A 12,564-nucleotide genomic window follows, 5' to 3' on the forward strand; every position below is an offset into this window, starting at 1 on the left:
GTTTCATATTTTCTCTCTTTTCTGGTTAGATTCCGAGTTTAGTGCACAGAATTGATGATAATATCCATATGATGCGACCTAGTGAATATGTTTATTCAGAACCATATCACATATGTTGATTAGGCATCAACAACTATAGCATCAAATCGTTTTTCTCGAACTGGACAAGGAGGAACTTCTTATATGTTTCTACGGGGTTCTATGTCTATATCCCGGTGACTATCTATAAAATTGTTGTTTAGCTCACCGTCTTTCTTTTTTCCAATAAATGGATGGTCGGGTATTGTATGAAACCATGAGATCGACAATATCTTCTTGAGTGAAAGAGTCCGTCTTGGATTCGTTCTTGAAAAGGAACAAGTAGATGGGTTTTTCCCCCTTGGGATGTGAAACCTACAATTTAATCCACCTTTAGAGAAGAAAGGGAAATGATGGGAAGGAAATGGCAAAAGATTAAGGTGGTGGAAAAAGTGGCTGCCGGCTGAAAAAGACGATACCAGCAGCGGCACCAGTAATGAGAGCGGCGAAGACGATTATGGTAAAGAAGGAAAAGTAATGGATGAAGATGTGAATTTAGACACCAGTAATGGATGAAGACGTTGAAGACTTTAGAGAAGAAAGGGAAAAATTCCTTAGCAGGTCCTTTAATTTTACATGTATTTTATATTCTTTCTCTACATGTCATTTGTTTAATTATTTTATTAGGTGTAAAGTCATTTTGTTAGAGTCAACGGCGATTGTGACACACTCTCCGCAATCCGTCCATATAGGGGTTTTATAACCAAGAAAATGAGAATAGAGGACACAAAAATGACAAATTAAAGTAGAGGGAATTTTTGAAAAAAAAAAGTGAAGAGTAGAGGGACTTGAGAATGGGTTTGGCCTATTTAAAAATCAGGATTGGGATTCCCTCAAGTTTAATGAACTTGAGGGGTCATGTTCACGATCTACACCGTTCGTTGTAAAATAAACAATGTAGATTAATTTGATTAAAATTGTATTTTTTGATCTACACCGTTCATTTTACAATAAACGGTGTAGATCATAAACATGACCCCCTCAAGTTCATTTTGAACTTGAGAGAATCCCAATTCAAAAATTATAGTTTTACACGACACTGAATTTCACCTATTAAATTCAATATATAAAAATTTCTTGACAAAACATACATGAAAGTAGCAAATTCTATTAGTCTATTTGAATTCAAAAATAACAACGAAAAAAGATAAAAAGTTGAATATTTGCCTTCAAAAATATTATTCATGAACTATTTTTCTAATACCTTTTTGTATTATTTTCATGATTTATGTCTTAAAGATTAAGGGTTTTTTTGGTTAAAAAGAATTTCACAATTTTTATATAATTCTATTAAATTTCTACAGAATATGCATTTAGTTCAAATCAATTTTCACAATTTAAATTTATATTTACACTCGAAATATAAAATTCATAGTTAAAATTCGAAAAACCAAATATAAAAATTCAGTCTCAAATGATTTTCAAATAAAATTCATTTAGAAACAAAACGAAATAAAATGAATTCTACACTAATATAAACAGGCCCTGAATCTTTATTCTTCTTTTGCTAGGGTTTAATACTATGTTATCTTGAATTTTGGTCGAATTAGATAACTTTGATTAATGCTTTATCATTTGTCTGCAATTATGAGATTACATTACTGTTATATAGCACGGACTTACACGGGAGAATGGGGCACTTGGACACAGATACGGGGAAACTGTGTCATTTTAAGGTTTCCTATATAAAAAATGAAGTTTCATGGACGAAATGTCTGTGTGTTCGAAATGTTATCAAAGCAGGATATGTAGATTGAATGAAGTGTGTGTGCTAGCTAGGCGTTAATCGTTAGATAATTCTTTTTTTATGTGGTTATTTCTTTTAGCTACTTAGACATTGCAGCATTTGTTCAAATTTTGATTAGTTCAATTGATTGATATCGGATGTAGCCGTAAATCATTTGCACTAGAGAGAGGGATTTGATTTATCCGACCCTAATTAGTTATGTTGCTGTTGTGTTCTTACGATTAGCAGCATCTTTGCTGGATTTAACTTTGTGTCTTATTTGTGTTCTTACTGAATTTCGTCTAAGTAGCACAAACACTTCATTCAATCAACATTTCTTGTTTCGGAAATGTGGCGGAAGCTTAGTGTTTGGGACACGAAACTTCATTTTTAATATAAAAAAGTTTCGCCCTGTTCATGTTCAAGTGTCCCGTTTTCTCATATCCGTGTCCATGCTACAGAGGGTTTTGTAATTTTGTTTCTCAAACTCTCTAGGTTAACAGGTTTTATCAGGGTGTCTTTTCTGTCGAATCTTTTAAACTTTAGCACTATTCTTTTAAACCTTTGCAGCCATTTTCTTTTATTTTAAACTTTAGCGTTTTCCTGCCTCTTTGTTATTTTAGACAATTAAATTGTTTTAAGAAATTTAAATAAGCTGCTATTAGTTTGGTCTATCAATAGGGATCCTTTGCATTTTCTTAGAGTTCTTGAAGTTGCTCATATGCCGTGTTTCTTCTCATATTCTTTCGGAATGAAGCTGTGTTAAGGTCATGTGTTGAACCTGAACCTTCAACTTCTGCAGCTGATGCTGGTGGAGTTGTAGAAAAAGATGGCTCTAGCGTATCGATGCAAGTGAAATCCTCGTTTGTTCCATTATCGTCCTATCTGTTCGTTCTTATTTACGTTCAAATGAGGTTGCTTCAAAGACTATGAAACTCTTACATAAGGCACAGCATCATATTTGTTTTTCTTTACTTGGTAGATGTTGAGTTTAGTGCACAGAATTGATGATAATGTGCATATGAAAGGTTACTTCTGATGCTACCTAATGAATATGTTTATTCAGAACCATATCATATATGTTGATTAGGCATCAACAAATCCTTTTTCTCGAACCGTATAAGGAGAAAACTTCTTATAAGTTTCTACGGGGTTCTATCTTTATCCCAATGAGCTAGTTATCAAATCGTTGTTTTATCCCTCCGTCTTTTTTTATTCCAATAACTAGATGGTCGGGTATTGTATGATACCATTCAGGCAAATGAGGCCGACAAATATTCTTGAGTGAGGGGATCCGACTCGTTGTGAATGAAGAAACATCTTCTTGAGTGAAAGAATCCGACTAGGATTCACTTTGGTAAAACATCTTCTTGAGTGAAAGAATCCGACTTGGATTCATTCTTGTAAACAAAGATACAAATAGATGCTTGAGACTGAACTGCTGACCATTATAGTCTGGAATTATCGCAGCTCACATTTTAGGATTTGACAGTGATTTTGGTCTTGGCTCGGGAGGGTAAATCTTCATCATAAAAAAAAAACAAGTAGATGTTTTTCCCCTCAAATGTGAAACCTACAATATAGTTCATTTTCAAATACTTCAACAAGATTTCTTCAAATGATTAACTAGACAATGACAATAAGAAAGGCACTAATCATTAATCTTTTGAATTAGTTATGGCCTACAAGAAATGACTTTAATTGACCAAATTTTTTTGTAGAGCTTTTAAAGTCAGCAAAATACACTTAAAAACCAAATTTTCATTGCCTCCAAAGAAAAAAAAAGAACATCCATTGCTTTGATTAAGTAGATGATTCTAAAACCTGCACTGCAAGTAACCTCTGGTCGGCAATTTCCAATACTTACTTCCGCCAATTCTCATTCCACCACACACAAACATTATATCTTTGCTACCAATGACTTTTGCTCTTGACAATATCACATGAGTATATATTGATTTTGCTTTACAAAAATTACACCTACTTTATTATACTTTGTGTGTCCAATATGATTAATTTACACCAAAGTTTTTATTTTGCAAGATATGATTCCATATCATTGCTATTCAACAATTTTAGTAGCATTTTTTAAAATTTGAAACGGTTTTTAAATATATAGGAATTCAGGAAAAATAAGTTTTATAAATATTGCACCTTTTTTTTATTCATCATTGTCAAAGAAAGGGGACACTATTCCATTCATGCATAGCAGAATTTTAGCAACACTTTATATCTTTCTTTTAAGGAAAAAGTAGTAGTTGTTTTTTTTTATGGCTTAATCACTTAAACTTATCCACCTTTTTAACTTTTTTCATTTATATCTCAATCGTTTTAAAACGTCAATTTCGGTCTCACTTTGATAAGTATATTTCAGTCGTATCCAATTACTAAATTTTCTTTTTAAATAAGCCCGATCTTCTAATTTTGATAAGTATCTAACTTTCTGCTAAAAAAAGTTGAACCGTATATTAAAAATATATAAAAAAAAGTATCCTTTTTATTTATATAAATATGTCTAGTTGGCTACTATTGAATTGTATTTATCGAAATTCTATCAAAATTGATATTTTTAAAAAAAAGTTTAGATATAAATAAAATAAGATCGAAAAATGTGAGATATGTTTAGTGATTAGTTTTTTTTTTTTCTAATTATATGAGGTAATGTATGTATATTAACATAAGATGTAATGCTTCGTCATAACAGAATTTTGGTGGCATTTCCCTAAACTTTTGACATGATTGATTAAAAATATATTTTGATCAATAATTTTAATCAAACCAATAATTGAAACTACTATATATAATGAGTCATAAAATTAATCAAATTATGTTAATTTGCAATATTGTGAGTGTACATTACATGTGAAGTGTCTTTGACTCTTGAACTTTTGATAGGGTCCCAAATTGTGAAAACATAGTATAATAGGGATGCCTTATTTTGGAGATCAAACGGCTGTAATGATCTAATCAAATGTTCTAATTCTTTATATCTTTCAATTTCCACTACATATCTAAATATACTTTGATCCCTATTCTCTCTACTCTTACAAGGGTTGTTCTCCTCTAGTGATTTTATTTTATTTTCTTCTCTTTTCCATATTCTCTTATATGAAAGGTTATGTGGGCAAGCATATTGAAGTAAGGAAAAGGGAAATTCTATGTACTCCTATGTCCTATTTATTTTTTTAAAAATTGTATTTTATAATTTTATTTTTTTAAATCTAAAGGTGCAAAAACAAAATATTAAATTTTCCGACTTTTTATAAATTTATTCAAAAATTTCAAATTTTGAAAATCTATCCCAATTTGACAATTTTCTTTGCAGGTGTGTTCAATGTTTTTCAATTAATTTAATTGTGTCAATTTTTCACCTTAGTTAATATCTGTATTTGTCTTTTTTGTTCATTTTTAGTTTCAACCATCGAAAATTAGGGTATCTAAAATTAAATTTTGACGTTGTTTCTTAATTTTTTAGATCAAGAGTTAAATTTTGCTAACTAAAGAATTAGTATAGAAATTCAACTAAAAATTAAAATAGTTAAATTGATTAAAAAATATTAGATAAAATTGCAATGAAGTTATCAAATTGAAATATATTTATAAAAAGTAAGAGAAGTTTGATTTTTGACACTATTAAGCCTTTTAAAAAAGGATTAAATGCAAATCGGATCACGAATTTTATTATAATTTACAAATAAAATATTTATGTTAAATGTTAGTACAAATCGAACTAAAAACAGAACTACAAAATAAAATGAAATAACTATTTAATTGATTTCACAAATTTTATATTCTTTTTAAAAAAATGCTTTATAATCCATATATTTAACCCAACTTTTTTAATTCACCTTATGTGGAAAGGTTTCATTCGTCCAATTTCCACTTAAAAGTGTATATCTCAAAAAACAGAATTTAATCAATCCACTCTTTAATTGCCACGTCAGGCGGTACAAAAAATGAATTAAAAGTGTTGGGTTATATATCATTATTCCCTTTTAAATTCAAATCGGTTTGATTTTAAAATTTATGTGCAAATTGAATGCACCCCAATTAGTAATGGTTTAAAAATAAATTAACAATAGATATATTTGTTCCTTTGTCTATAATTGGTTGACACAAGGAATCTTATACTCATCTACCCCATGAGAACTAGTTTGCAATACCAAAGCCTGAAAATATATTAGTAGAAAATACATTTTGTATTTCTGTCTTGTTCCTTTTCTCAACAAAAACCAAAATCCCTCTTTTTTTATATGGAGGAAGAAGATTTAGCATTAATTATGTTGGGGTTATTTTCAATGAAAATTAAAGTAATATATACATGAAACCCTAAAAAGAGTCCTTTTGTTTTATTTTCTCAAAAAAAGAAAAAGTTTATGGGGTCTTGTGTAAAAAAAAAACTACTAATAAGAAACAACTTAAAGTCATACAGATTCCATATGTAGAATTATATTTTTAATCAATGAGATAAATTCTTTTAATTTTGCAATTAGGTACAAGAATCAAAACCCATGTGCATATATGCCCCTTTTCTCACCATAATCTTTAGTTCATGTTTTTATATATATGTTATTCTGCCCATGGGATCTACTTTTCCTACAAAGTAGTGTATAGTTTTTTTCCCTTTTTTCTTTGGATGCTTCTCTTTTGATTTTATTTATATTCATCTACTTTGCATCATCTTTTTTGTCTCAAAAATAATTTGTCTTTTAATTATAATAATAATAATAAAAGCTAGTTTATTGAGTAACAATATAACTTTTTTTCTTCCTCTATATAATGATTGATTTTGCAATGAAATTCATTTCCTTAAAAAAGAGTGTGATAGTACATTTTAGGTCTCGAGTTCAAACTAAATCACAACCGTTTTATGAAAAAAGACATAGTTTGATCAAAAAAGAAAAAGAAAAAAGACAGTACTTATCATAAGCTCTTAAAATAGATAGGTGCAATGAATTAATATATCCATAATTATAAGGAAATTGGAAAATTTATTTCGAATAAATTGGATAAAAATTATCTCTATCAACAACTATGATCAAATTCACATAAATACTCCTAAAAAAAAATTTAACATAAGATCTGTTTATTTTACGAGTTCTAAAAATTATATCTAAAGATAAATAAAAAAAGATAAAGAATCTAATAATAAAAATAATATATAATTATGTATATTATATTATTTTTATGACAAATTAATCATATTTGAAGAAATTTCATAGGAACTTCTATAATAACAAAATTATTTTAATAATAACATACAAATTTTTAGACATATAACTTCTTTCTTTCTTGTTTTCAATTTTGGACTAAAATTTATCATAAAAAAGTTAAGAGACTAAATACATTTTATTTAATCAATTCGACCATTCATCTTTTCTATTTAATGCTTGAATATAATTATCAGGACTTGGACCATGCAGTCAAAAATATTTTTAGGAATATTTCTATCAATTTGATCATGGTTGTGGATATATAAAATTATTTTTCCATATCAGTTTAATTCAATAACTTTTTATTCGTGATATATTTATCAATTTGATTGTATTTTCATATATATATATATATATATATATATATATATATATATATTGATTAATTTTTTTCAAGAAATAAATGGCTTCATTGTCTTGATAGATGCAAAGTAGCCTTAATATTATTATATAAAATATAATTTTTTTTCCTTACAAGAAATTGAAGGTGTTTCTAAGTACTATTGGTGTTACAATTTAAAAAGAAAAGCTAATGGAGGAGCTAATTTCTTCTTGATCTAACCCATTATTATTAATAGAATTAGAGACCTCAGTGATTCCACTAGAACATGGTGAAGAATTAGAAGCTTGAATTTCTGATATTTGATCTTCCATTGCAACCTCCATGAAACTAGAATTCATAATCACCTCACCGGTGCTCGAAGACTTTGAACTTTTAATAAACCCTTGTTTTTTAGGTCTATTTTTCTTCTGAAATATGCGGTACACTAACCAATCTCCTAGTCTCATCTTAGGCACCTGAAAATAATTACATAACATTATGGTCCCTCAATTTTATAAATCGTGACAATTATATCTAAGAAGCAAATAAACAAGTTGAGTAGTCTATGTAATAAAAATAAGATACAATTCATAAATCTTTTTTATTTGATGATTGTCTATGTAAAATACCTGTGGTGTGGAGAAGATTGTTCCAACAAGGTGATACTGATGCATAATCCATCGAGTTTTCGACTCATCGGAGCGTTTTCCTTCACAGAAAATTAGGGTTTTTCTGATTCCAACAATATGATTTCCAAAAGAAGATATAATTGGCCTCCCTCTGCCTTTAGGTTTCCAATAACCTGAACCAGAACCTCTTTTGCATCTGTTTTCACTCTCATTTCCCATTTTTCTGCTAAAGAAATACCTTTTTTCCTTCAAATTACCTACACATTTTATAAAAAAAAATATATAAAAATCAGATCATGCAATGTGTTTGACTAAGTGCAAATTAGGTTTCAAAGAAATGAAAATTCTGAAAAAATATGTTATATATGAAGTTTGGGAGTTTGAAAAATATTCTAAGAAATAGAAATGTAATACTCAAACGTAAAACTCGATAAATTTCTGTATAAAAGTTGAAAACTATTGAAAGTTAAATATCTTTAAACCCGAAAATAATAGTATTATCTAGACAGCACAGACACGGAAAAACGGGACACTTTGGACACAGGTGTCCGAAACTTTCTGACACGTTTACGAAACGGAACATGTTGATTGAATAACGTGTCTGTGCTACCTTATCATTTACACGAAAAGAATACAATATGGAGTTTCAAAAACTTTTTAAGAAATGGAAATAACCAATTTTATGAAGAATGAAGAAGTGAAATTTGGACAAACCTGGGAAGTTCGATGGATGAGTCTGAAAAACATCAAGGTCAGGGATAACAGAAGCAGGCAATGGAAGACCAAAGACTTTACGTGTCAAGTAATGAACAACAAGCTCTTCATCTGTCGGATGAAACCTATACCCAACAGGCAATCTCATCCCTCCATTTACTACAACATTTGATTTCTCCATTATTAATTCTCCAACCTTGTTTTTAAATAACTAGAACCAATATTAAGCTGATGAGCTATATATCTATAGAAACTAATGAAGTGAAACTAATAAGAAACTGAGTTGAAACCCATTTTGGAGGATAAGAAACAGAACCCAAAAAGAAAGAGAAGAGTTTGTGTGTGTTTTTTGGGTTAATGATAAGAGAAAGACAAAGTTTGTTTATATATAAAAAGAGTGAGCCAAAGTTGTTTCCTTCTTTGACTTATTGATTACAACATTTCTTAATGCTTTGCTTTAATTTGACGGGTCGTTTCATTAATTTCATTAATTATTTGCACAAACGTGTATTATTAGAACCAAACTGATGAGGAGAAAAATAAAGGTTAAATCCATCTTTATGTCCCTATTCATTAATATTTTTACTTATCTAGTTCTTTCTTAAACTTGCATCTTTTTCTAGTCTGTGTACTTAATTTATTTTGGATTTTTAGGTCTTTTTTGGACGGGTAATGAGTGCACTACAATTGATTTAAAATAAAGGCTAAATCCACCTAATCCGTTTACACATTATATAATTTATAATAATATTAAAATAAAATAGTTATAAATATAAAAAGTAAAAATAAAATTATTAAATTAATTATATTAATATATAAATAAAGTTAATTATATTAAAATCTTATAATTTGAATATTAATTGGTAAATTTGATGTTAAAATTATATTTAAATGATTTAAAATATTTTTAAATGTTAAGTGGGTCGTGTTAGTCATGTCGTGTTAGCCGTGTAATTGTGTTAATCGTGTTATCCGTTTATCTTAACGTATTAATCGTGTCGTGTCGTGTCACTCGTTTAAAATTCATGTCGTGTTATGTTTGGGAATTTTGACATGATTAGTTAAAAGGGTCGTGTTCGTGTTGACCCTAATCGTGTCAACAGAGTGGGTCGACACGACACGAACACGACCCGCCAACCCATTTTGACACCCCTATAGAAAACAAATAATAAGGACCAATAGAGTAATAAACTTTAAAGAGGGATCAAAATTGAAAAAAAAAAGACTGAAAGTATAAGAACCTTTTTGATGGGTTAAGCCAAAAATAAAGGGAGGTTTTAATTCTTGAATTAGTGGTTTGGGTCAAATGGCACGCGCTTCTTCACTGTGCTTAATCCCGCACGTGTATTTCTGCCGATTTTGGAACATGAGCAAGCCCCTAGAATTTGCCTTCGGATTCAACATATTGCTAAACATTTAATCAACAAGACTTGATGGAAGTCGTAACAAGTTTGATTTCCTTAAATAAAATTTTGGATTTAATCTTGTAAAAAAAATACTTATTTATGAATATATGAGTGTAATTAAATCGAGACAACTCACTAGCTATTTAAAATTGACTTGAAATTGAATTTAAATTGTACGAATCAATTGTTAATTTGAATTCAAAATTAAAATGATCGATTTGACAGACTTATAGTTAAAATTAAATTAAATTTTGTTAATTTGACAAACTCGAAAAATATTAAAATATTAACTTCTTACAATGTTAATTACCGACTGTCTGCAAATGACTGATGGCCGTTGAAAAGTCGATAAACTATCGACAGTTCATCGGCAATGTCTGTTGGCAATATTTGTCGGTAAAATTTTATCAGCTAAGATTTTATCGACAATTTTCTTATGTCACCAATCTGTTGATAATAGACATTACATATGCAGTAGGTTCAATTACCGATGGAAATATCTATCGGTAATATCAAATAGTGTTTTAAATTTTGATTAATTTATATTTTTATGGACTTTTTATGTAAAGGATCGAGTCAAGTCGTCTCAAACTGGATTTTGATTATTTTACTAAATTAAAGGTTGAATTCTTTAAATGAAAATCAATCGAGTTCAAACTAATATTTAAATTTTGAATTTTAAAATAGTGTCGACCTACAATTTCATATAGTGTTTTGAATCGACTCGGCTCGAGTACTCATCACTTGCCTGCATTGGATGAGATATTCAAGGTTGATTAACCAAAAGATATTAATTAGACTAGTTGATGATGAATTGAAGATGGTTGATGCATTAGAAACCAAGATGAAAACACAAGCAACCAAACAAAAATGGCAATGTATATAGAAGTGATAAAAGGATAATTTTGAAAAGAATTTTTGCCACTAAGTATAATTAATTAAAGATGAGTCGGCTAATTAACAAAATCAATGATTAATTTCACCCTTACAAAGACATAATCAAATTTTCTTAAGCCCTTTTGTCTCCCACTATACATTCCTTTCTTTTTGGACTTATGTTCTTTGTTTTGGGATCACTAACATTGAGTGATGGATGCCAAAGCCCTAATTACCATTAATTTCGTTAGAATCTTGCATCTTGTAAAGATGACTAGCTAGTATAAATAATGCTGACCGTTTCATCATTTCAATCAGCGCGTAAACGGGCTGGGCCGAGCCCAAATTAGGGCCGACTCAAGACCAATCTTGAATATGTTATACCGGTTTGAACTCGAGCTGGAGTTCGAGTGGATTTAAATTTTCGAGCTATAACAATATCGAGTTATCCAAGTTCAAAATCAGTCCGGCTCAAATTCAAGATTAAAAAAATTATAAAAATAAACATATTTGATATATTTCAATTTTTTTATTGTAATATATATAATTTAACTAATTAATATGATAAAACTTTAAATTAAGAGTTATTAAAGAAATATAACAAAAAAATTATTATTTTATATTTATAAGAGTTTCCCCTATCTTGATTTTTTCAAGTTGATTTCATTAATTCACGAGTAGCCCAACTCGTTTACTCTCCTAATTTCGATTAAATAGATTTTAAAGTTTTTATTATCATTGCTATTAATACTTTCTTCATCAAAATTGATAGACCGCCTTATTATTTTTGACTCCCCAAATTATAAGCCATCTTTTTATTTTTGATGAACACATTTAAATTTAAAAATCTTATTTCCCCCCTAATAAATATGCATTTTCTCAAATGAATTATTACTCTATATTTCAACATAGAATATATATCATTTTTAATACCAATGTAAATTACAATAATAAAAATCTCATTATCTATGTATTATTTATATATCTAAGAATTATATAAAATATTTGAAAAAAATAAATAAATAGTCAATTTAATCAATTTAACTATATCTTTTAATTATTGTGTGTGTTCAAATGAAGAGGGAGTATAAATTAGTTATCCTTATGTAAACTTTTGTTAACCCATTTATGTCTAAACTCAAAAATAGGTTTTTGGGATGACCAACTAATAGCCAAAGGTTGATTAATGGTCACACACAATTTCCATTAGATTTGTTTAATTTTGTTATTAGTCAACAATGACAATGATAACCATGATCATTACATAACTCTATACAAGGAGGAGGTTTAATTAAGTACTAAGTTGCTTCTTCATGCGCACAAACTTAATTTATTTAGTAATAATTCAATAATTATTAGTATTTTAAATGTTCACAAAATTTATTAGTATTTGGAACTTATATCATTTACAAATTAATTAATTTTACAATACAAAAATGATTAATTTTATAACAGAAATATAAATATTTTTTTGAAAAAAATAAATTGGTAAAAAGTTCAACCGTTATAATTATTAAATTTTCAAGTGCTAATTAATTATCCATTTAAATTGGTTTTTAATTCAATGAAAACTAAATTATCAACTTGATTATGATAAAAG

The 12,564-nt window shown here is 28.5% G+C and overlaps 1 protein-coding gene across 1 annotated transcript; it reads right to left on the reverse strand.

Moving 5' to 3' along the window:
- Positions 1-7,438: 7,438 nt before the first annotated feature.
- Positions 7,439-9,049, reverse strand: LOC126680153 (NAC domain-containing protein 83). The gene is made up of 3 exons (XM_050375208.1): positions 8,683-9,049; positions 7,969-8,225; positions 7,439-7,815 (listed from the first exon to the last, which is right to left on the reverse strand). The coding sequence occupies exons 1-3, from the start codon at positions 8,861-8,863 to the stop codon at positions 7,534-7,536; spliced, it is 720 nt and encodes a 239-aa protein (XP_050231165.1). The 5' UTR covers positions 8,864-9,049; the 3' UTR covers positions 7,439-7,533.
- Between the last annotated feature and the right edge of the window lie 3,515 nt (positions 9,050-12,564).

The sequence above is a fragment of the Mercurialis annua genome, linkage group LG5 (assembly GCF_937616625.2).
Source record: "Mercurialis annua linkage group LG5, ddMerAnnu1.2, whole genome shotgun sequence".
Taxonomy (NCBI): domain Eukaryota; kingdom Viridiplantae; phylum Streptophyta; class Magnoliopsida; order Malpighiales; family Euphorbiaceae; genus Mercurialis; species Mercurialis annua.